Source organism: Trachypithecus francoisi, unplaced genomic scaffold, assembly GCF_009764315.1.
Source record: "Trachypithecus francoisi isolate TF-2019V2 unplaced genomic scaffold, Tfra_2.0 Lachesis_group1, whole genome shotgun sequence".
Lineage (NCBI taxonomy): Eukaryota > Metazoa > Chordata > Mammalia > Primates > Cercopithecidae > Trachypithecus > Trachypithecus francoisi.
This window is the reverse complement of record NW_022681454.1, coordinates 159,636,018-159,662,798: the sequence shown is the minus strand read 5'-3', so window position 1 is coordinate 159,662,798 and position 26,781 is coordinate 159,636,018. Positions and strand designations below refer to the sequence as shown.

The 26,781-nt window shown below is 34.1% G+C and overlaps 1 protein-coding gene across 2 annotated transcripts in view; it reads right to left on the bottom strand.

The window, feature by feature from the left end:
- The window catches only part of TLL1 (tolloid like 1), a 239,696-nt gene that overhangs the window by 110,635 nt on the left and 102,280 nt on the right, over window positions 1-26,781 (bottom strand). For both annotated transcript variants that reach the window (XM_033215624.1, XM_033215622.1), the window contains exons 2-5: window positions 9,491-9,601; window positions 6,056-6,136; window positions 4,404-4,556; window positions 3,760-3,877 (exon numbers count right to left, since the gene is read on the bottom strand). In XM_033215624.1, the coding sequence (XP_033071515.1) occupies window positions 3,760-3,877; window positions 4,404-4,556; window positions 6,056-6,136; window positions 9,491-9,601 (463 nt within the window). The remainder of the gene's footprint in view (window positions 1-3,759; window positions 3,878-4,403; window positions 4,557-6,055; window positions 6,137-9,490; window positions 9,602-26,781) is intronic.

Sequence of the window (26,781 nt, the reverse complement as noted above, 5' to 3'; positions counted from 1 at the left end):
CTTTGCAAGTCAAAATGTTGGAGACAGTAAAGCAATGTGGTCAATTTATTTCATCTAAAACATCCTTTTTAGCATAATTGCACTCATAGCAATTTCCTATAAGATGGGGTTTCATAATGGAAAGGAAAAATAGACTTCACACTGCCTTATTCAGAGGTATTATTTTACAATGGTGCTGTGAAAAAACAAAAATGTGGTGTTTTGATCCCTAACTAATTAAAGGTCTTGGGGACAGATGAATTCTAGACTCTCAGATTAAGAAAATAACTACATATATGCTTAGACAAATATTAGTCACGGAAAGACAAGGGTAATGTGTATTTTTAATGTGATTTTAAAATGTCTACATATTATCTTAGTTTCTAATGTCATCCAGGTTTGATGCCGTTTTCTCGTATACAGCTGTTGGATTTTTGTTTCTCATTTGTGTGCCACTTTTAAAGTTTGAATATTTTAAGGTCTACCTGTAGCCCCGAGCAAAACTTTCCCTATCAACAGAAGAGCCTCACCTCTCCATAAGTCATAGATGGTAATCAGGTAAATCAAAATCTGCTACTTCCTACTTTGGCTTGGTTTGGTAGACCAAAACCCCTTTGGAACAGTATTTGGTAGACCAAATCCTTTTGGAACAAAACCCCTTTGGAAGCTAATCTATTAGATTATCCATGAAGGTGGAACTGGTTCTGCCTTTTCATGTGCCATATTTGAAATAGTTTCAATTATTTAGGTTAATCACCATATACCTTTTCATTAAAATAACTCAGTTTCTTTTTTGTTTTGATTTAATAAGTTTTCCAGGGCTGAGCATGGTGGCTCATGCTTGTAATCCCAGAACTTTGGGAGGCTGAGGCAGGTGGATCCCTTGAGCCCAGGAGTTTGAGACCAGCCTGGGAAACATGGTGAAACCCCATCTCTACAGAAAAAAAAAAAAAATTAGCTGCACTTTGTGGCTGATATGGTTTGACTCTGTGTCCCAACCCAAATCTCATCTCAAATTGTAATCCCCACGTGTCGAGGGACAGACCTGGTGGGAAGTGATTGGATCATGGGGGTGGTCTCCCCTATGCTGTTCTCCTGATAATAAGGGAGTTCTCATGAGATCTGATGGTCTAAAAGTGACAATTTCCCCCACACTCTCTCTCTCTCTCCTGCTGCCTTGTGAAGAAGGTACTTACTTTCTACTTTGCCTTCTGCCATGATTGTAATTTCCTGAGGCCTACTCAGCCATGCAGAACTGTGAATAAATTAAACCTTTTTTCTTTATACATTACCCAGTCTCAAGTAGTTCTTTATAGCAGTGTGAAAACAGACTAATACAAAAAAAATGGTACTGGGAGTGGAGCACTGCTATAAAAGTACCTAAAAATGTGGAAGCAGCTTTGGAACTGGGTAAGGGACAATGGTTGGAACCGTTTGGAGGGATCAGAAGAAGACAGAAAGATGTGGAAATGTTTGGAACTTCCTACAGACTTGTTGAATGGTTTTGATCAAGATGTTGATAGTGATATGGACAACAAAGTCCAGGCTGAGGTGGTCTCAGATGGAGAAAAGGACTTTCTAATAAATTATTTTTTCTGCTTAAGTTAGCCAGTCTCTGTTTGCAAAGAAGAATCCTGGCTAGCGCACCCCTCTGCCTAACTATATAACCTCCTTGAGGAGAGAAAACACCTTATGCTCAACATTACATTCCCAAAACGTAGTATGTAACTGGGACAAAATAAGAACTCAACAAGTATAGGAACAAGTGTCTACTTTTTTCTTTTTTTTTTTTTTTTTAAGATGGAATCTCGCTCTGCCGCCCAGGCTGGAGTGCGGTGGCGCGATGTCGGCTCACTGCAAGCTCCGCCTCCCGGGTTCACGCCATTCTCCTGCCTCAGCCTTCCTCTTAGCTGGGACTACAGGTGCCCGCCACTACGCATGGCTAATTTTTTTTGTATTTTTACTGGAGACGGGGGTTTCACCGTGTTAGCCAGGAGATGGTCTCGATCTCCTGACCTCGTGATCCACCTCGTGATCACGCCTCCCGATGTGCTGGGATTATAGGCGTGAGCCACCGCGCCCGGCCTGAAAGTGTCTACTTTTATAACCTGAATAACCAAATAGACCAAAGTTAAATACCATTTAATCATAAAATTTAAAGGTTAAACATAAATCTTTAATTTGTGTTTGATCTTTTAACACAATAATTTAAAGATTAATCACAAAAATTAGTTAATTTTTACGTAATTTTTTAATTTTTTGGCAATCATTAAAGATAAGTAGATTTAAAAAGTAAGATTGTTCCACAAAAAATTATCTAATAACAGAAGTCATATAAATAGAATATATTTAGCTATAAAAGGCTACCTAATAGACTGAGGTAATAAACATACTTACATAAATCTCTCACAAAGAATGAAATCAATCTCTGTCATAAAATAATCTCACATTTTGCAAATAATAATCAATCATCTTGCAAAATAAATAAATACCACTGATGACAATAACTATTCATTGAAAAATACTTCATTGAAGAAAAAAATAAGGAAAAGAAGAAATAAGAAGGCAGTTAGAGAACCTCCTCTCTTACCTGTCTCTATAAGGATAAGTAGTTGAGAAAGTCTGATGAGCAGCCTGCTAATCAGTTACAACCAGAGTTCTCTCATATTGTTATACTAAGCACAAATGTAAATGAAATACTTATAGGTCAGTTCAAACCTTTTACCAGTATAAGGGTGAGGGTTAAAGCATATATCCCACTGAAGATGAATCAAAGAGATCATATTTTTAGAAACATGCATGTGTCTATATATACAAACATGCCTGCAGTCATACATAAACTATACTTGTATACAATTTAAGAAGAGGAAATACGCTGGAGATAAGTGGCAAAAAGTTCCGACCTTCACCTTTGCTTATTATATTTTATTATTTTCTCATCTACCAAAGGCCTGACATGGAAAATGTACCAATAATGTTAATTGAATAAGAGCTGACTATAGTGGAATAAAGTGGGCAATAATAATTAATTTTATAGTTTCATATATAATAGTCCTTCCTACAAATATGGGCAAGATTATTTTAGCTCTTATTTTAAAAAATTGCAAGAGTTACCAATTGTCTAACTTTGTAGGAGAGCTGAATGAAAGTGATAAAAGCATTATTAAATGGTAAGATGTGTTTCTTATCACATTAAATTTAGAAATAGAATTGATGTATGTTGCCATCAATATCAATTACACTATCTTGCCGGCTCTCAAGGAACAATTACACTACATATTGTTAAACGCTACACTTTTATTGCCACATTGTTGTCTTTTATTATGAGATGAAAGACCCAATATTGAAGCCCAATGGGAGTGTTAATGTGCTTAACTTGACAAGTATCTTATTCTAGTTGAGCTGAAGTACTTTGTGCACACCAACTACCAAGCTCTTTAATAATTTAAATGAATTTTTATGAGATTTAAGTGAAGTATTATCATAGAAAAATCATCATGAAATATGATGCTTTCTGAAACTGTGTCAACAATGGTAGTTCCAAATGAAGTTAGAATGATTATAATGTTTTGCCAGCCAGTGATCAATTCCTATACAAGTATCATCTTTCCTAGCACCAAAGACACAAGACAGAGAAAACTTTGAACTGTAAAATGAGTAGCAAGATAAATCACCAAAATTCAGCATTACTGAATCTTAAGAAATAAATCTTACCTATGGACATTTAATTTTGTTCCTTTTAATTTATTTTTCCTTAAGTCAGTCTCTAGTTCTACTTACCCACAAGGCCTATAGGTGAATACAATGTAACTTTCTTCATCACTTCTTTCTATGAAAGTCACACATGTGTGCTTTTCCCAGTGCCTCATGGCCTGCTTGAACATGGCTCTCTGGCTGCCTAGAAAAAATGTGTGACGTTAATGAAAAGGTGGCTGCCCCAGGAAGAATGCTGCTTGCTGGATCCTCTACCTTAAGTCTGGCTGAGCAGTGTAGAATGCCACCACTATCATCAACCAAATAATACTACTTTATGGCACCACAAATGAGTCATTGTTAAGAATGGGCACTCACTTTATAATCAGAGGGCTTAATCTCCCTATCTCTACAAATATGTGACTACAAGGCTCTATAAATGAGGCATACATTCTTCCTGTCAGTTGAAAGAGATCAGCTTCCAAATTTGATAGGCACATCTGAAACTCTGTTTAAAAACCAGAACAGTGCTTTAAACTCTTAGAATACAGATCAAATATATTTTTTCAATTTCAAAGACACTCTACACTAATAACCTAAGTTAATGAAGTAGTTTTCCAACCTTGACTTAATACTATGTATCCTATGTTAATACTCTATAAAAACAGACACTTAATCTGTGTGATAGTTGTTATTTCTTTATGAAAACAGACATTCTGGGAGTATCTTACCAGTGAAGTTGCCTCCTATAACATAAGGAATAACGCCTCCAGGCCATATTCTTTCCGTTCTTGATGTAGCGGCTCTGGGAACTCGATTTTTCTCATTTTGCCCTGAGAATTGTAGAGGTACTTTACCCTTAACTGTGTTGTTTTGCTCCAAGCCTGCAGTGACATTTAAAACATTCTGTGAAACAGAAGTTCTTGGTCAGGGAATCATTTACCTCTTAAAGGAAAAAAGTTAAAATGTCTTATTTACATATTTTTTGTATAAATGCCAGAAGTCAAAATGCATTAAAGAAAAACTTCAGCTATATTACATACTTGAACAAAAGCATTAAAATATTGAAGTCTTTCATGTCAAAATACTATTTCTTAATGTTCTGTGAGTGAATTTTGATGAATATCCATCCAACAGCCTAAAGCGGATAGAAGTCAGTCAGGCTTATAGGACATAGAACATTTGTTTTCTGTTTCCTGTCTTGCTAGCTCACTACCAATTTACCAACAGTTAAAACAGATATTGTTTATGAAGTCCCATGATATTGAAGATTCTTGTTACTCCTGCTAGTTTCCTAATCCTTCAAATCTGAACTGATATTCTACAGCACAGGCTAAAATTAAGAATATTAGATTATACAGATAGTAAATGAAGTAACATTAAGACAGATATGATCTCAGCCTCCCATACAACAAGCTCTCTCCGTTCCAGTTTGCTCAGGATTCATATTAAGGCATGCAGCACGATTTAGAGGTCGGTACACAACACGAACAAAATGCATTCTATTCTGGAGCAGCTTTCAAGGCTATAGTCTTTTCCTTTTCGTAACGGCCTTTCATAATTTTTTTTTGCTGTTTTTGTTTTTCCTAAATTTACATGATTATTCTTTTTTATCTGTCGCTGTCAATATGAATATCCTGCCACTGGTATATACTTTGACACAACAAATAGGGACTCTGTCTCGAACATGTCTATCTTTTCAATAGCCTGGAGCAAAGCATCTTTTCCTGGGAAAATTATTCCTTAGAAATACGTACTTCAAGATTTAATTAATAATCCACCAATTTAAGGAACGTTAGAATATGAGCTATGCATACGGGATTTTAAACAAACCTCTAAAATCTACAAATAGTTTGTAATATATTCTATACTGTAAATATTAACTAATTATGAAACCAGAGGCAGCTTTTCTGAATGTTTATGTATATTTGTAACTATTTTCTATTTTTTGAATGGTCAAAACATTTTAACTTTTTAAATCCAGTAATTAGTTTTTCATTTTACTGAAAGTAGATTTTATTTCAAAACAAATAACCATTATATTTTTTCTTTTGATTAAAATTGATATAACTCCAGGCTTTATAAAAATACCTTGGTGTGATGCCCAATTGCCTGGAAATAAGTATCAATAATAAAATAAACACCTGATACATGTTTCAATAAAGCGAAGCTTAAAATAAATTAAAAGAACATTTCAAATTATTCCAAATGAGTTCTAAAAGGCTTTGAGCAGATATGAGCTAGCAAAATAAAAATTTTTAGAATATATCCTTTACATACTTCACATCATAATGACACACTGATTTTAATAAACTGAACTGCTATGAGTATAATATTTACTGTACATCAAGTCAAGCATCTGCAACTTTAAACATTGATATACCAAAGCCAATTCTTCTTATCCTGTCTATAAGTTGGTAGAGGGCCCCTCGCTTCTTCGACATAGCATGGTCTCCAAGTCCACCTTAAAGAATAAAAGGAAACAATTTACACTCAAAATATATTAAAGTTCTTGCAAATAAAAAGCAGTCATAGGCAACAATGATTTCTCTTTGGTTTTTTTTAATGTGGTCTTTAAGTATTGAAATTATGAATATCCATGAATCTTTGAAGAGGGTAAAAACTCTACAGTAACCAATGTTTGTAACTAAAATAAAGGGATGGGGAGACTCAGAGAGCAATGTAAATGACTTTATTTGGACATCATGACATTTGAGTCATCTATTGATAATTTGAAACATTTTTTCTTTACTGTAACCTTGACATCACATAGTGCTATACAGAATGACAGCAAGTTGTTCTGCCCTGTTGATTGCATGCCAGCTATTCCCCTAATGCAAACTGAATATTTGTGAAGGCCAAATCGGCAAATGGAAATAAAAACATTAGAAGAGCAAATGTGTAATGCACGTTTTCTTCCAAAGCTTCCATGAATTTCAAAAACTTTTTAAAGCATATCACATTTTAACAATATATTCAACTACATTTTGAAAATTTAGTTGAATTTATAGAAATCAAAAACATAATTTGGAAAAAGCCACAGGAATCCAAACGAATGTTCAGCTGCAAAATATATTGTTACACTGTGTAATCTGAAAAATTTATAAAAAACAGAGTGTAAAAAAGTCTGTACTGCAAAAGGAGTAGGAAATAGTAGGAATAAGGAAATGTGTGTTCTTGCAGTTTTACCAACAAAACCTGGAAAAGGTAGATTCCTGTCATAAGTCAGAAAGCAGATCATTTGGCAAAAATTCAAGTCTCCAGATTCTTGTTCCAGGGCTTTTATAAAATGTTACTCTCAGTTTTGTCACCTATTTTCTCTATTCTTCTTGAACTTTTATTAGACAAATAAGAAAAAGTTTTTATTGAGCAAACAACCAATATAGCCACTAATGACATCTTAACAAGTGCCTATGCCTATGAATTTGTAGTAACAAGGACTGTCTATGGTTCATAGAGTATCTTTGGGCTAAGACAAAGAAAGCCATCATTCCATGAAGACAACAAACTATTTGTAAATCACTTGAACTATTTCCTTCCAATATCTATTTTTTATTAAAATTAGTACTGAACCTAATTACCTAGACTGAAGTTAAAAAATAATGATAAAATCTATTGCTATATAAGCCTCTTAAAGAAAAAATCAAACAAATCCTTATAAGGCAGATAAGTTAGAGTGCTTGTTCACTGACTAATAATCTACTTAATTACTTGCATTACATGGCCACATTTTTGCTGTGCATCTGAGAAACATTTTTGAAATTTTTTCATTGCACATTTTAGAAAGATGAGGTAATACTTAAGTACACTCATTCCTAAGCAATTAGGAGAAACATTTTAAAAGTATGACGGCATCAATGATGTTTGAAATGACCATTATGTAACAACTATATTTATATTACATTGTTTGAAATTCAACTGAATAGTGCAAGTTACTATTGAACTTTCAAACATGTACCTTCCACAGAAAAATTTAGAATACACATTTTTATTATTATCAGTATAATCTGTTTTACTCTATGTCTAAAATAGCACTATTTTTCTTCCAATTATGATGGTGTCAGAGTTTAACAATAAATAAAAATTAAATAACATTTTAAAAATTTAAAATCATAGAGAATTAATGTCTTCAAAATAATGGGAGAAGGGAGGTCAAAGAAGGGATCTACAGCTTAGATCTAATGAAAATTTTAATAAAAGTTGGAAATGCAACTTATAATAAATCTAGCATTTTATTGTTGCATCATTGCTCTACTGTCCGGAACGCATTGCCTCTGTGACAGTGTTACAGGTGATACAGTAACTGGAGATTTGGCCAGTAAACATAATCCACACGGACGCACTATCTGTGATGACATTGCACAGCAATATTAGCACCCATACTGACATATGTTTCAGAAAAGATTGTCACTACGCATAACAAACACCAAAGCACATTCTTTTTAAATAGTATGTGTTATTATTTTAGGTGAATTCCTTAGGCTTTCTCTTATATACTTCCTATTTTAAATAAAAGTTTATATCTGATAATGGTATTTTGATTATATAGAATAATATCCTTATTATTACAAAGTGCATGCTAGGCTACCTAATAATATTAAAGTGTGTTTTCTGCAGTTGACTTCTAATATGTTTTAAATACACTTATGCATGTATGCCCACACACATACGCATACACATACACACACATTCTGTGAAAATAATAAAGTATTAAAAACTGCTGAATCTAGGAAGTAAGAATACCACTATTCTACATTCTAAGAGGCAGAAATATTTTGATATATTTAAAACTAGTCATAGTAAAAAGTTGGAGAAAAAGTAAATTGGGTAAAGTAAAAAGTCACAGTAAAAAGTCTTAAGTCCATAATATATATGTATATTCGATACCAGAAAGGAATACATATTGTATTTCCACAGGATAGAAGAAAATAAAAATACTAAAAAGGTAGAATGCAATGAAATCAAAAGCATGACATGAAATAAATACTTTAGCTATTCATATAATTACAGAAAGAAATTTTAACTTTCTAACCTTGCAATTTTCTCCAAAATAACACACAGATTAAAATTTTACCAAGATACTATAAAGAATTTTGAAATTGTAATTTTAAAAATTGTTAAATGAGAACTGAAATAATCCTTTACATATATTAAGTTTCTTACAGGCATAATTCAAACATGTTTAAATCAACTAAAATTAAAATTGCCTTCTGGGTTTTCACAAAAATGATATAGATATATAAATTTTCCAAATATTATTCCTATATAATTTCAAATATATTTCCTATATAATTTCTCTAAGAATATTAGAGAAATTTTACATTTTGCAACTCAGTATCCAAATGAGAGGCAGCTTAATATAATATGCAAGAGGATGAAATCAAGCTTTATTCAGAATTGAATTCTGGTTCTGACATGGTCACTTCCTGATGATGTGACAATTAGAAAGCTGTATAGCCTTCTAAATCTCAATCTGCTAATTTCTACAATCATAGTAATATTAGTAACTACCCTGAGGGGGTTGTTATGAAGATTCAGAGAGTTAATATCTGCAAAACACTTAAACCAGACCTAGTATGTAGCAAATACTACAACGTGTTTGGTAAAAAATATATATATAATAAAATAAATAAATTAATTAATTAATTAATTAAATGAAAACTATGAATAAAACCTACATTTCTAAATATGTATATTTATTTATAGGAAGTCAAAGTTGATCCACAGGAGATTAAAAATGATCCAAAAATGTTTATAGAATTTCAAGAGTACATTTTCTCCAACATAAAGACAAATTTTCTGAAACAATCAACCATACCTGTGGTATGTCCAAGGTTTCCAAAGGGATTCTGCGTAAGGTCAATTGTCCTATCTATTTGAAAGATATTTAAGTCTTCATCATCTAAAGCAATATCGCCCCAAAATACAGCTAAAAAAAGAAAAGTTGAATTAAAATGTAAAATATTTCCATGAAATCAATACAAACAAAGCTAATTAGAAAAACATTGTTAAAAATATGGAAACACGGTCTGGATAGAGACAGATCTTTCAGAAAGTAATCATAACTGAATGCATTGGACCTGTTACAGGACAAATATTAGCCACCTGTAAAGGGCATAACTCCATTTTTTTACATGGTTGTTTGTAGAGGGGGGAAAATAGTTTCCTGGAATAAGAAGCTTACTGATTTATGGGAATTCTAAAGAAAAAGTAGGCAATCATGAGCTAATTCGCAAATATGAGAAAATCGGATAAGAATGTCTGCATCTTCTGTGGATTCTTATGACCAGCAGCAAGTCTTCACTGAGAGGAAAAAGGAAAGGCAGTAACAATTAAACCATGTGATATTTTATAAACTAAGGTAACTTTATAATGCAAGGTGCAATCAAGACAAAAGAATATATATAGTGCTATTGTACCAATTCATTCACCACATTTCATACAACTTATAATACACTTTATCTAAAGATGGCATTGCCTCTGAGTCTCTGTAAAATGGATACATAACTATCAAAAGTAATACCCAAGTCAACATTTATTTAGGCAACAACTAGATGCCAGATTTTTTATCCTTAATGACAAATATAACATGGTCCATATTTTCAAGAGCCACTAAGTCATTACCCTAAAACCTGAAAACACTCTGATTCTATTTTTTTTTTTTTTTTTGAGTTAGGGTCTCTCTGTTACCCAGGCTGGAGTGCAGTGGCATGATCGTGGCTCACTGTAGCCTCAACCTTAACCTCCCAGACTCTAGTAGTCCTCCTGCCTCAGCTTCCCAAATAGCTGCAACTACAAACACACTCCACCACGCTGGGCTAATTTTTGTAATGCCTGTTAATTTTTGTATTTTTTTTTTTTACAGAAAGGGTTTTTCCATGCTGCCCAGGTTGACAAAGAACTCCTGGTCTCAAGCAATACTCCTGCCTCAGTCTCCCAAAATGCTGGGATTACAAGAGTGAGCAACTGCCCCCAGTCTGACTCTATGTTTTATACCTAGTGTTTCACGCTACTTAAAAAGCAAAGCTCTATAAACCATTGTGAAACCATGGGAGAGTTCACTGATAACTAGTATGTGAATTTCTCTTTTAAAGTTGGTCTTATACATTGGTGTAACAATAAAATAGTCTCCCTGTTTATTTGAATACAAGCTAGACCAACTAATCCCTTAGTACTGCCAGAGTCAAAGCACAGTAACTTTAGGAAGCACAAAAAACTTGAGAAATAATATATTAATCATGAGAAAGTAGAACATTGAAAAATGCCTAGAAATACAGGGATATTTCTTTTTTACAGTTTTACCACTTTTCTTTATTTTTAAAACTTTCTTCAGATTTTCTTCTGTGAAACCAAAAGGAAAAGAAAGAAAATACGTTAAAATTGTAGAAAGTAACAAAATCCATGCTTTTCAAATTACTGTCTTTTATTGGATTTAAATCTTAATATTTATGAAGTTTACCACTACAGAGAATAAGTTATTTATAAAGTTTAAATTAGCTTATTTATGAAGCTTAAACTTCAGTCCTAAAAGCTGTGCAATGTTTTAGACTTTGATCAAAGGTATATTATATAAAATTATTCATCCAGTGCAAAACTGACATGAGATAAGAAGGAAGGGGTTAGATTTATGTGTGAATCTAGAAAGGAAGAAAACAGAAATTAGTAAAATGTAGGTTATCACTTCAACATATGGAAAAATCTTTATTATAATTAGATTTATCTCTTAAACCCCTCACTGGCCCTATTTCCAATGGAAAGGCAGTCTAAAGAAGCAAAGAAATGCTAACTTTCGTTTACTATCATAGTGGCAAAGCCACAAAGAGTGTACAGAATAGTTTATAACACTAGCTAAGAGGGTGGTTTTGATGCATGAAATTGAATCAGGATTCTAATGAGCTTCATACAGATGCAGCAGTAAACACTAATGCTCCAGCATCCCTAAAGCCAGACCTCCCAAGAAACTTATCCAAGTTAAATATTTTACCAATTATAATATAATGCTTGTTAGTTTTCATAAAAATACATTTTACACTTTTTAAGATTGTAAGGTAAATCCAAGTTAACTAGTTATTTGAAACTTCCATCAGGTGTGTTTACAATGCAAATACCTGTGGGCATCCACTGGCAGGGACTCTCAGCCTGTCTCTTCCTTTCTTAGTGCTGGTAGTGTGGTGACCACTAGACACTGAAGCAGTGCACTAACTTTAATTTGCATAAGAATCATAGTGAATCTAGCCAAAATGCAGACTCTGATTTGCTAGGTCTGGAGAGGAGCCTCAGATTCTACATTTTTAACAAGCTCCCAATCACTACAAATGATTATCATTGTCATCATCTTTATTAGTATTAATTTTTTCTGCAAGAATAAATTCCCACTCTTCTTTGAGTCAGATGGTTGACCTGAAAACTGAGGCACTCAACTAAGCAAAATGTACTTTGTCAATACTACATTTCAAATAAAAGCAGTACACATAAAATAAAATCCAAATGTGTTTTAGATTTTATTTTCTTGTAATGGCTTTTTATATGCAGTAGGATTCATGTCTTGGTGGATTATATCAAACACAGATGAACAGTCCAAGAATAAATCACATCACAGAAGCAAAAACATTACTTCTGGGGAGAAGAAAGGGTACCAGGCTAGATGATACTTAAAAGGAGAAAAAAACAGTTCTGGAGGAAATAAGCTCATTTATTTATAGGTATGTTTTATAAACTAATAATTGCAGAATAGTTTGGCAGTGATTAATACACCATAAATTGCTGCAGGAGAAAACCAAATATTTCTTTGAAAGAAAGCAATAGTGAGTGACTAAGCCAATTCATTTAGGGCCAGACTTGACGCACTGTAGCCCATATACATCTTTAAATCTTGATATTCTCAACAGAAAAAAAGGCACGTTAGAACACTCAACCTGTCATATAGTTTAGAATGCATTTCTTTCTTTATATTGCACACACTTGAAGATTTCCTTAATTCGTCTTCTATTTAAATCTATGTCCTATTTCTGTATACTAAAATAGTTTACTTATGCATTGGTACAGTAAGTTGGACCACGACAATTTATACTCATATGTATTAGAATACATTATAATCTAATATATATTTGATACTTAGGTGCAAAAATACATATGAAATTCTCAAGTCCATTGTGGAATTTTGTTTTCGTTTTTATGTGGTATTTTCTATTTATTTTACCTCTGAAAACAAAGTTGGAGAGAAACAGTCTTAAAAGTATGAATTATTGTTCATTTGGCCCATTTAATACATGATTTGAGGTTAGTGAGATCAGAACAAAAAAATGGGAAAATGGTTATTGGGACAATACTAGGAAAATGCTCAAGTGCAATTAGAATATTTACTATCTGTTTGGAATTCTGCTTGGATTCTTATGGTCAAATAGGGGCTTGGAGCTAACCAATAGGCCAAAATTAAATGTCAGAGAGAACAATTTTTAAGCTACATGGAAAACCGCAGGGTTTGTTTTTCTCCTAAAGGTTATTTGCCGTCAACGCACGATAAACATTTAAAAAAAAAAAATCAGAGACTAAAACAGAAAGACTGCTTTTATTATGGTATACAGAATAAGTGCATTTTATAAAATAACATATGACGAGAATAAGCAACTCAAGATTGTGATTCCCTAGGCCTTAACTTTAAAAAATGCCACTTCCACCCATGTCTCCAGTTCCTCAGTGAGCTCTCACTCTTCAGTCTGAAGCTGAGGCCGTCAGCTTTAAGGAGGCTTTAAGTTTGTGATTTCTAAAAACTATATGCAAAAGTATGTACGAATTTATAAACACCAACACCATCTATTTTTCTTGGAAAAGTCCACAGTAGATTGTCAAAAGGGGTCACACAAAGTAAAGAACTTTTGCCAAGGGTGAAGTCTTTCTATCCACTCAGGAGAAAATACTTGTAAACTAAATACCCTCAAGAAAATGAATACATTTATTTGAATTAACACTAAGATATCTGACAGCTGGTTACCAGTCGAGAGCACACTGACAAGAAAGTTGAGTCTCCTTAGGCCTTCCCAGAAAAATCTTCCCAGAAACCTGCTCTTCCCATTTGCCCTAATTAAGTGTCTCTACTTTCATGTCCTGACTATGCTTCTGCCAATAATAAGGCAACACACAAGATTTCATAATTGTTTTCAATCGGCTTCCTCAATCTAATTTTGAAAATACTGACAACAGGAAGTATGTATTGCTCACCTTAAAATCCTTAATGCCATAGGACCAGAAATAAATAGGTCTTCAATATACACATTTTGAGGCACAAAATTGTGAATGAGAATATACCATGAATTGGAGTATAAGTTGTGTATAACAAGAGTCCATAGAAGAGTTTATGAGGCTGCATGTGTTACCTATTTGACAAATTTATCCTAAAAACCAAAATACTAGATATTTAACTATTCCAAGAATAAATATTTCCAAGCTCCTCAATCTCTAGTGAATTAGTGTTATAAACATTTTTAAAGCAATTAAAAGATAGCTGCCTTTCTTTTTTTATTTTAGTAGCATATATTATTAAATGTAATTACGGGAATTGTGTCCCCTTTACTCCAGATACCACACTTACATGTCCAGGAAATACATGATTGAGCTAGAAGATTCATTATCTTGAGATTCATGGGATTGGAACAGATAGCTCAAAGATTCAACAACAGCCAAGAGCATTTGTTCATTACACTTTTTCCATATACAGTTTAAGCTTTCTGCTTTTATTGATATTGGATTTAGGGAGGAAAGATGATGTCATGTGAAGGTCTGAGAAGGCTGCTCTGACTGTTCTTGCTCACAATGAAGGCATAATGAAAATTTTCTCAGACAAAGGCAACAGTGAAGTCTCAAAAGTCAACTATTTTTACATGATTGGCAGCCACTGAGCAAATTCCCAAGGAAAAGTAAGACCTGACAAAAGTTCTAAGACATACATTTTAGCTAATCTTATACCAGTTAAAAGAGAAAATAATTTTCTGGTGGCATTTCATGTGCATAGAATAAATTTCCCCCAACATGACACACGAAGTTATTATAAATTCCAAATTTGAGAAACAATTATCAAAAATTTTAAAAGCTCTTGAGACAATAGAAAAATAAATACAAAAATATTTTATATAGAATCAGAAATATTCTTCAGAAAAAAGACATGTTTTAAGGTAGTATGTGTCTTTCCTAAATTTCTAATAGAAAAGAAAGTATTTGTAGTCCAATTATTTTAGTGTTTGTTCATGCAAAGGCATCCCATGCAATGTTTTATTTAAAACATTATCATATTTTTTTCAAAATCTACTTTTCCACTTTTACCATACACTGCCACATAAAATCAACCAAATCATCTAATCTACAATTAAAAAGTGTGCTTGCAGTAAAGTACTAATGAGTTAATTAAAATTGTTTACTCATCCTTTCCTTGCACACTGGATTGGAAGGTGCATCTAGGTAACTTGATTTTTACCTGACCATTTGAAAACAGTATGTCTTTACCCAGTGTAGAATTTTTGAAGGATGGTAGGAGTACAATATAAGAAAACTAGACTTTTGATAATTGACTCTAGGAAGAAACAAATAAAAAAAGAAACTGTCCAAACATACTTCAAATTTAGAAGTTCCTTCAAAGAGCATAGAACTGCTCCTCGAGTTAAACACAGTCTTCTTCAACAGACACATGAAAAAACGCTCATCATCATTCGCCATCAGAGAAATGCAAATCGAAACCACAGTGAGATACCATCTCACACCAGTTAGAATGGCAATCATTAAAAAATCAGGAAACAACAAGTGCTGGAGAGGATGTGGAGAAATAGGAACACTTTTACACTGTTGATGAGACCGTAAACTAGTTCAACCATTGTGGAAAACAGTCTGGTGATTCCTCAAGGATTTAGAACTAGAAATACCATTTGACCCAGCCATCCCATTACTGGGTATATACCCAAAGGATTATAAGTCATGCTGCTATAAAGACACATGCACACGTATGTTTATTGTGTCACTATTCACAATAGCAAAGACTTGGTATCAACCCAAATGTCCATCTGTGACAGACTGGATTAAGAAAATGTGGCACATATACACCATGGAATACTATGCAGCCATCAAAAAGGTTGAGTTCGTGTCCTTTGTAGGGACATGGATGCAGCTGGAAACCATCATTCTCAGCAAACTATCACAAGAACAGAAAACCAAATACCGCGTGTTCTCACTCATACGTGGGAATTGAACAATGCGATCACTTGGACACAGGAAGGGGGAACATCACACACCGGGTCCTATTATGGCGGGGGGAAGGGGGAGGGATAGTATTCGGAGATATACCTAATGTAAATGACGAGTGAATGGGTGCAGCATACCAACATTGCATATGTATACATATGTAACAAATCTGCACGTTGTGCACATGTACCCTAGAACTTAAAGTATAATAATAAAAAAATTAATATAAGCATCTTAACGAATTCCAATGAAAAAACCAAAAAAAAAAAAAAAAACTGTCCAATTACTTTTTAAATCAGGAAATAGAATACAGTCTTAATACACAATCAGATGTGAATCTGAAGTGTAAGAGAAACAAATCTATATACATATACAGATACAGACACATTCTGTCAGTACCAGGACTGCTCTGCCAGAAAATGAAAATATTTGATAATAAAGACATTTTTCATGATATTTATTAGTTTCAAGATGAATCAAAATTGATCAATCCATTCTGAACTTAGACACAAGCAGCATGTTGCCTTTTTCAATCTTTTTCTGTTTTAGCATAATTTTACATTGTGGATATGATTAAATGTTAAATTTCCAAGTAAACATATCTTTCTATTTAGGTCAGAAAACAAAATTGTTCCCCTAACAAAAGATCCATTGAAATATCATATCAATCTGCATTTATAGCCCACGATGTCTGCGGATAGGATTTCTCAGGACATTTTTAAAATATCATCCATACCACAAATATTCATTCAGAACTCTTTGTCTCAAAAGAGAAAACATTGACAGAAAAATGCTTTGATCCATAAATGTAAAAATAAATATTGGAACTTTTTTGTGTGTATGGCCTAATATTTTCTCTCCTGAGCTTTAAGAAAATAAATTATTGTATTTCACAAGATTTTTTAAAACTTCCATTCTTACACTGCTCAAATATTAAGTATACAATCAACCACTAGCAAGATTTGGTTTATTTATATTTCCCACGTCATACATTTTGTAAGGACAAGGCAAACATTTGTTTTTTCTTCCCTTATGCCTGTAATTGTTTACATTTGTGGCCAGGGTGGGAGTCAACCCTGATACGTCTTTTTGAATTAAGTTTCCTTATTTTCTAAATATTGACACTAGGTCTTGGAGTAAATCTTGATCTCTTTCTGGAAGTAAGACTGTTCACACAAATTTGCTCTTTTTTATATACATGGCTTAATGGTTTACCTACTGGATGGTCATTTCTTCACAGAAACACGAGAATCTTTTTTCTCACTTTTCCCCATTTTTATTTAGTCTATTTTTATGATAGGTTGAGAAAAACTGTGCTACAACCTTTCTGGTTATTATTACCTGTGTAAAAGATTTCCCTTTCGGCACAAATCAAAGTCCGGAGTCCTTTCTCTTTGGTTAATACCTCACACTGCACAGCCATAAAACAACATGGCCTCAGCGAAATAATCTCTCCAAAATTTAAAAACTCACCAACCCTCTGAAACTTGACTTAAATATATTGATTTCCATTTCTTCTTTGCATAGTCTTAGAGACGTTAAACAATAGGAAGAATATTTAAAGAGAATTTTACTCTAAAACAAGCACAAAATTGGAGATCTATGAAGTATTCCTCTCCATATTATTTGTAATGTTTTACAGCTTTACTTTAGAAGTTTCATAGTGTCAGTAACACATATTGTTATTAAATGCATGATGCTTAATATTAATAAGGCACCCTCACTGACATTATTCTATTTGAGGCACAGAAAATGCTGATATCAATGAATTCTATTAACTTGCTGATATAATTTACATCTGAAAAAACTTCCCATTCTCTTATTGCCTATCATATTATTTGGTCTCTAGACTTTGCTTAATATAGCAGTCTGTTAACTCTGATGACAGGTCATTTCTTAAAGTAAAATTATTCCGAGTCAGAAACATCATCTATCTAAGAGTTTCCCTTTGAAATCATGCTGATGATCCATCTTAAACACAGCAAAGTCTCATATAGGGAATGAAGATATAGATGATTATTTTCTTTTTGGGTTTGCAGAAACAGGAATGGTGCCTGCAATGGCAGACAGAGATGATACACTTTATTGAAAAATGAAAGTGATGTGCAAAGAAAACATTTGCTAAAAGAAAATGGAGTTCATCATAATTTGCATACTGATAGCAATAAAACCACCTAGGGCTATGCCCATATTCTAGGTGTAATTTCAATGTTGAGTAATCTGCCAGTGTTGTTTCAAAGCTTGGTTGAGATAATAAAGGAAAAGATGTTGGAATCCGGATACATATGAATATTAAGTAAATACAATCTTCATAAATAATTGCAAATCACAGTCCTTAGTATGTCCTTTTAAATTTTACATATTTAGAACTGACATGATAAGTTTCAACTAGTAGATATAAATTGGAAATTTGGCCCATCCAAACCTCCAATCTCACTGCGGCATTACTGATTAACTAATTTAAAATGCATACTTTTACTCAAAGCTTATCAACTCTGTAAATCTTGGACTCAAGATAGAACTGTAATTTTACACTTAAATTATTCACAGCAAAAAATTGTTGAAGGAATCCTTTTGTAATCTTTGGAAAACAAACAAAAAATCCACAGGTTTCCATGCATTTTATTTTGCTTGTAACAATGTAACATCCAAAACATTTCAGTAATCACTGTCTCTTGGGGAGTGAATGTCAAAATCTATTGAACTATCTGGTTAACTGAAAGAAAACCTCCTTTTCAGTAAAACGAGAAGAATCATGGCGGAAAAAAACTCTGTAGAGGACGAAGGCAGTTATCATCTGCTGCTGTTATTTACTGAGTTTCAGATAATTATATTGGTTAGTCTCTCATGTGCAAAATTTTAGAAATGCAATAGTTTATCAATTGGGCCTAAAATTTTGTAAAGAGCTCATTTATATTGTCACTTTAATGAAGCCATGGAGGCTTACAAAACAAACCAATGTCTAAAATGAAGCCCTCCAAAAAGAATAGAATTTTTTTAAAAAAAACTGTTTAAAACATTTTATTTTACTCAAACATTGAGACAATTTAATTATCTTTATAATGTATTGAACTTATATTTTGTCTCTGATATTGTGCTAGGCGACAGGAATTCAGAAATAAAGCAATGACCCTTAGAAATGAGTAAGTTAGAACATTAAGTAGGCTCTCTCTTTTTTTTTTTAATTTTTATTTATTTTTTTTTATTATACTTTAAGTTCTAGGGTACATGTGCATAACATGCAGGTTTGTTACATATGTATATTTGTGCCATGTTGGTGTGCTGCACCCATCAACTCGTCAGCACCCATCAATTCATCATTTATATCATCTATAACTCCCCAATGCAATCCCTCCCTCCTCCCCCCTCCCCATGATAGGCCCCAGTGTGTGATGTTCCCCTTCCCGAGTCCAAGTGATCTCATTGTTCAGTTCCCACCTATGACTGAGAACATGTGGTGTTTGGTTTTCTGTTCTTGCGATAGTTTGCTGAGAATGATGGTTTCCAGCTGCATCCATGTCCCTACAAAGGACACAAACTCATCCTTTTTGATGGCTGCATAGTATTCCATGGTGTATATGTGCCACATTTTCTTAATCCAGTCTGTCACAGATGGACATTTGGGTTGATTCCAAGTCTTTGCTATTGTGAATAGTGCTGCAATAAACATACGTGTGCATGTGTCTTTGTAGTAGAATAATTTATAATCCTTTGGGTATATACCCAGTAGTGGGATGGCTGGGTCATATGGTACATCTAGTTCTAGATCCTGGAGGAATTGCCATACTGTTTTCCATAATGGTTGAACTAGTTTACAATCCCACCAACAGTGTAAAAGTGTTCCTATTTCTCCACATCCTCTCCAACACCTGTTGTTTCCTGATTTTTTAATGATTGCCATTCTAACTGGTGTGAGATGGTATCTCATTGTGGTTTTGATTTGCATTTCTCTGATGGCGAGTGATGATGAGCATTTTTTCATGTGTCTGTTGGCTGTATGAGTGTCTTCTTTTGAGAAATGTCTGTTCATATCCTTTGCCCACTTTTTGATGGGGTTGTTTGTTTTTTTCTTGTATATTTGTTTGAGTTCTTTGTAGATTCTGGATATTAGCCCTTTGTCAGATGAGTAGGTTGCAAAAATTTTCTCCCATTCTGTAGGTTGCCTGTTCACTCTGATGGTAGTTTCTTTTGCTGTGCAGAAGCTCTTTAGTTTAATTAGATCCCATTTGTCAATTTTGGCTTTTGCTGCCATTGCTTTTGGTGTTTTAGACATGAAGTCCTTGCCCATGCCTATGTCCTGAATGGTACTACCTAGATTTTCTTCTAGGGTTTTTATGGTATTAGGTCTAACATTTAAGTCTCTAATCCATCTTGAATTAATCTTCGTATAAGGAGTAAGGAAAGGATCCAGTTTCAGCTTTCTACTTATGGCTAGCCAAGACAATCCTAAGTCAAAAGGAGAGCTGGAGGCGTCACGCTACCTGACTTGAAACTATACTACAAGTCTACAGTAACCAAAACAGCATGGTACTAGTACCAAAACAGAGCTATAGACCAATGGAACAGAACAGAGTCCTCAGAAATAATACCACACATCTACAGCCATCTGATCTTTGACAAACCTGAGAGAAACAAGAAATGGGGAAAGGATTCCCTATTTAATAAATGGTGCTGGGAAAAAAGTAGGCTCTCTTAACGACTTAAACTCCATTTTAAATTGACTATTTTGCCTTCTATTTACCATTTAAAAAATTCCAGTAGGCTCAGGTATTTGAAGGCTACTTTGAATATTAAAAATAGACTTCTCTGCCAAAATTAATCATCTTCCCGTAGCAACTGCTCACAAGGTGTCTAGTTTTACCAGTTCTGTCCATTTGGTGCTAACTACACACAATCCTGAGTTATTTCTGAATGACAGCCTATCACTAAAATTGGCTGCACATTTGAATTACTTTATTTTCTTAGGCTGTGTCTGCAACAGCCATTAATTTTCTACTTCACAAGAGACCACTAACTTAAATTCAAGAAGAATATGCTGTAGAGAATAGAATGATGTTTCCAGGGAGATGCAAATTTTTGATGAATTTGCTTGAATTTAAGGTCTGGGTTGAGCCTTGCAGAGTCAGAAACTCTGTCTTGTCCATGTTCCAGAATCCATTACACTTGGAAAGACAGACATCCCTGAGACAGCACATATGACATTGCTACTGTGAAAATAAAGTGCCGGCTCATGATAAGAACTGTAAAGCAGATTGGACACTCAGAGTGTCTGCTCAACATATTCTCAATATCAATAAAAACATGTGAAGAAAAACCATGCTCGCAAGGGTGCTTGTTAAACATGGAGCCAGAACAAGGAAGATTACTTACATGCTTCCAATGTTTAATGATAACATGGATACAGTTTGGATAGGCACTTTCAACATTTGCCTCTGAAACTGTCTTTTTATCCTGGTTTTCACATCTAACCAAACCTTTCTGATTGTCACATTCATCATCCATGTTAATACAGTCAGTCAACCAGACTGGTTCTCCCTCTCTATTTAGAAATCATGATGTATTTCAACTGTAAGAAAAGCATATTCACCACGCAGTTTTGCAAAAATCGGAACAGCTTGCAAAATTTGCCTCAAATCTTTATTTATATATTTATTTGTTCATTTATGTAGAAATGGGGTTTTGCTTCATCACCCAGGCTTAAGTGCAACAGTGCAATCACAGTTCACTGAAAGCCTGAAATTCCTGGGCTCAAGAAATTCTCCTACCTCAGCCTCCTGAGTAACTAGGAGTACAAGTGCACACCAACATGCCTGGCAAATTTTTCATTTTGTATCTTTATTATTAGAATAATTCTTACACTATCTATGTTTCCCTTCTAATTACAATGGCCCCATGTTCTCTCAGAGTAACCAGTATCACAAATACAGTATTTGTCACTCCCGTACATGTTTCTCTTCTTCCGAACTCATATGTATCTGTGGAAAAGTATAGTACTTCTTTTTGCTTAACAATTTTAAGTTTTATTTAAATATTAAACTCTATGTTTTCTTTTTCATCTGTATGATTTTGCACAATATTGAAAATATAATGGTTGTTACACATATTTGACTATAGTTTTCCTTAACTTCTAAGTTAGTCTTTTATACGAAAATAACATTTATTTTTATCTTTTTCTATTAATATAAATTTACATAGCATCAAACTTCTCCCTAATACAAACAATGCTCTAGTAAACACCATGTATTGCAGAAGACTTGTCTAGGAAAGATACGTAGTAGTGAATCAGTAGGTCATAGGATATGCGTGTGTACACCTTTTTTAGAAATTGCCTAGAATTTGAATACAGAGTAATAATGGCAGCAGCAATAGCCACATAATAATGGAATATTCTCTGATTCTGCTATAGAAACACAGAACAGCAAGAATTAACAAAAGCCAAAGACCCTTCCACAATATATAGCATAGATCCAGGTTACAAAGTATCACCTCAAACTTTCAAATACAAGTGGATGGGAACAAACTATTTTACAACTATTCCTCTGTGAAAACAGCTACAAGAACCACACAGTATCGGCACATGAGTAAGGAAAAAAAGGATGGCAAGTAGGTTTCTGATGGGCCTGGGGACAGGAAAATGTCAAAATCGCTGATAAGATACTCATTGGAAAGCGTAGCGGACCAACCTGAGAACAGCTAAAATTGGGAGAGAGTTTTGCAGAATCCAATTTACGACCTAACGCAAAGAAACAAATGAACATATACACATATTTGGTGGCATAGCCACAAAGACAGAAACCATTCAAAGTTCTTTGGAAACAAACAAACAAAAACAGAAAAACAGCAACTTAAATATACATCCTCATTGAAATGTATCCTAAAAGCAAAAGAAATTTAAAAAGTAAACTTTTCAATAATCATATTATTGGTGGTAGGCAGTGATAGTGATATAATTTTGAGATTGTGTATGTGTTGTAAGATAAAGTGTAAAAAGCAAAAACTGTTATCTTTAAGAACCCATATTTTTACTATGTTTGAAGTAGGTTGATTCTGAAATCAGGGAGGATAATTAAAAGTTTTGGACCCCAAAAATGAACTGGAATTATCTACATAAAATTATAATTAATTTCATAACTAAACATTATATGTACGTATATTTCCTCTTTCTCACTAATAAGAAAAGTCCGGAAACAATGAACAACCAACACAGTGGTAATAAAAACCACTGGCACCCAGAAAACTCCCCAACTAAAAAAGTCAGAGCTTTTTGGAAAAAAATGATTTCAGCGTTGAGGCAGAATCTGAGTAAAATAAGCCTTGGCTATTGTAATGCCAGAAAGCAATAAGGCTTCCAAAGATGAAAGTGTTATGTTAAAAGATTTAGGAACAACTGTGTAAACTCCTGCTGTCCAAAATTGGGATAACGAGTATCAATAAAGAGAATAAATGATTGGATTGAAACACATTTTCAAGTATGTTTAAACCCATTAGTTCATAGTAACACTAAAAACCCAATTAGAGGATGCAAGGAAATCAACTCATCTATTCTGCAAACATATATATAGAGAAATATATTTTAAACAACACATTGCCTCATAACTAGTGAGACTGACATTTGTATTTATGCTTTGGGGATCCTTCCTTTTTGGTGAATGACCTATTCCTATCCTTTGGGATGTATTTTCTTTGTAAGATTTGTCTTATGCTTATTGACTATAAGCTTTGCTAGATATTAATTTTCTCTCATTGAAGAAGTTTTTCCCAGTATGAGTGTTGGGTTACACGGGATGTAGTTTATTTAGTGCATTCAACCTAAATAAATGTGTTTAATTTAATGCAATACATTTTATAACCATTTCTCCTTTATATTTTGGGCTTCTAAGTCCCATTTAAGCAACACATCTTTTCCTGAGACCATAAAAGTAGTTTACTATTCTATTAGTCAATTTTCACACTGCTATAAAGAAATGTTCATGACTAGGTAATTGACAAAGAAAAGAGGTTTAATTGATTCACTGATCCACATGGTTGGAGAGGCCTCAGGAAACCTACAATCATGGTGGGAGGGAAAGCAAGCACATCTTACATGGAGGCAGGCGAGAGAGAGTGTGTGTACGAGGAACTGTCAAACATTTATAAAATCATCAGATCTCATGAGAACTAACTCACTCTCATAAGAACTCACTCAGTAAACCTTCAGCATGGGGGAAACTGCCCCCCATGATCCAATCACCTCGCACCAGGTCCTGCCCTCAACATATGGGGATTCTGGAGATTACAATTCAAGATGAGATTTAGGTGGGGGACACAGAGCCAACCATATCACCTATATTTCCTAAAACTCCTAAAATCTAACTTTTAACATTTATGTCTTTAGTCCACATTAATCTATTTTTTCTTTTGTTATAGTTAAAGATTAAATATCTTTTCATTCAGGGGTATCCAATCTTTTGGCTTCCCAGGGCCACACTAGAAGAATTGCCTTGGACCATACATAAAATACACTAACTATAGGTGATGAGCTAAAAAGAAAAATGCAAAAAAAAACCCATAATGTTTTTAAAAAATATACGATTTTGTGTTGAGTTGCATTCAAAGCTGTCTTGGGCTGCACCAGCCCACAGGCCATAGGTTGGACATGCGTGATCTACATGGGTTACTAACTCTCCCAGTTCCATGTAAAGAACCTCTATCCCTTTTCCAAATATTTTAAATACTGTCTCTGTCATATATCTAAGCCTTTTATTCTGTTTCATTGGTGTATAGCTTTAATACCCTACTATACTGGTAACAATCACTTTATATGACTCTTTATATCTAATAGAATTAGTCCCATACCTATGTTATCAAATTTTTCTCAGTTTTTCTTAGCAATATGATTTTCTATATAAATTTTAGAAGCAGACAGTCAAGCTACAAGAAAACACCAATGAGACCTTGATTGGAATTGAATTATCTATGTAAATTAATATAAGAATAATTGTCATTTTAAAGATTATAGTTCAACTTATTTTGGGTTTTATTTACATCTTCCCATAAAGGTATAACTTTTTCTTCCTAATGTATGCCTTGTTAAATTCATTTCTAGGTAAACTTGCAGACTGTATTTCTTTAACAAATATTAACATGTTAAATTATATTTTCTAAGTGTTCCTTATATACAATAAAAGAATTGTTATACTTTTATCCTGTATTCATCAGACATCCTGAACATTTCCATTGGCTCCAATGGATCTCTTGCATTTCCTGTGAAGTCACTTTTACCATCTGAAAGTAGTGTTGTATTCATTCTTTTCAGTTGCTCTGTGTATGTGTGTTTTAATTAAATGCTAGAATCCAAACCATAATAGTGAATATAAGTAGTGATGGCAGGAATACTTGCCTTCTAACCTTTTTTTTTTTGAGATGGAGTCTCACTCTGTTGCCCAGGCTGGAGTGCAGTAGTATGATCTCAGCTTACTGCAACCTCTGCCTCCGGGTTCCAGCAATTCTCCTGTCTCAGCCTCCTGAGTAGCTGGGGTTACAGGCGCGCACCACCAAGCCTGGCTAAGTTTTGTATTTTCAATAGAGACATGGTTTCAGCATATTGGCCAGGCTGGTCTTGAACTACTGACCTCAGGTGATCCACCTGCCTCGGCCTCCTAAAGTGCTAGAATTACAGGCATGAGCCACCAAGCCCAGTCATCTTATAACTTTTGAAGAGGCTTCTAATAGTTTCCCATTGACTATGGTTTTAGCTAAAAGATTCTGGCAGTTACTTTATCAAGCAAAAGAAACCCCTTAGTTCCCATTTTGGATTTTAGCATTTAACTTTATAAGAGACCTAACCCATAATATTTTTTCTTTTATTTTCATTGTCCAGTTATAGTATCAAAGTTATACTCACCTTATAAAATGAGCTGGAAGACATTATTTCTTTTTTAGTCATTCAGACAATTTGTATAAGTTAGAATTATTTTTTCCTTAAACAGCTGGCAGAAATTGCCTGTAAATGTATCTAGGCATAGTATTATATTTAAGGGCAGAATTCTTTTCTTATACAGTATCTTAGATGTTCCTTGCCTCTACTGCCCCTATAAATATGAAAAGAGTTTGGGCAGGGGTAGGGTGGGGAGGGGTACTACTACTAGTTTTTTCCATGGTGTTTTTTAGAGGATGCTTTGATGGTCTGCCCAGTTCCAACCTCAAGATTGAATAATTTATTCCCAGATTCTGGGAAGGCCTGTTGACTGAAAGACTTCAGCTGTCAGCTCTCTTGGCTGAAAAGCTGCCTCATCCATAGCCAAACCCACTTCCTGTGGGTAGCCAGCATCTAATGACTGGTCCAGAAGGGTATATAAGGGCATAGCTCCTTCCAACCAACATGAGACATCTCTGATGGGTCATACTAGCATCAGGGCTTCAGATTTGTCTAAGACCTGCACTGAAACTACATTGTATCCCAATAAGTTCCTCTTCCCACACCTGCATCCTTCCCTTTCTTTTCACAAGTGGTGATCCTAAGAACTGTCCCTGAGAACCCCCAACATAATAATCTCTCTCACAGGGTCTGCCTCCTAAGCAACGCAACCTGTGACAGTTGGTGCCAATACTGGTCCACATAAGCAGGCACTGCAATGGTATTTTGGCAATGAAGATTTGGAGCTGGCAATGAGAATCCCATTCTGGGTTGGAACTTGAGCAAAAAACAGTCTCTGGCATATGATGTGAGTATAATTATTAAATCTTTCTCTTGTGCTGACGGTAAATTGTAAAAATAAATGCTGGTGTTATATATCTGGTGTTTGTGCAATATAGGGAAAATAGTAACTCTAAGGATAGTAAATTGGGTAGCTAATGCTAAACTCCATTGATGCTTGTTACATGTTAACAAAAGAATGGCCACAA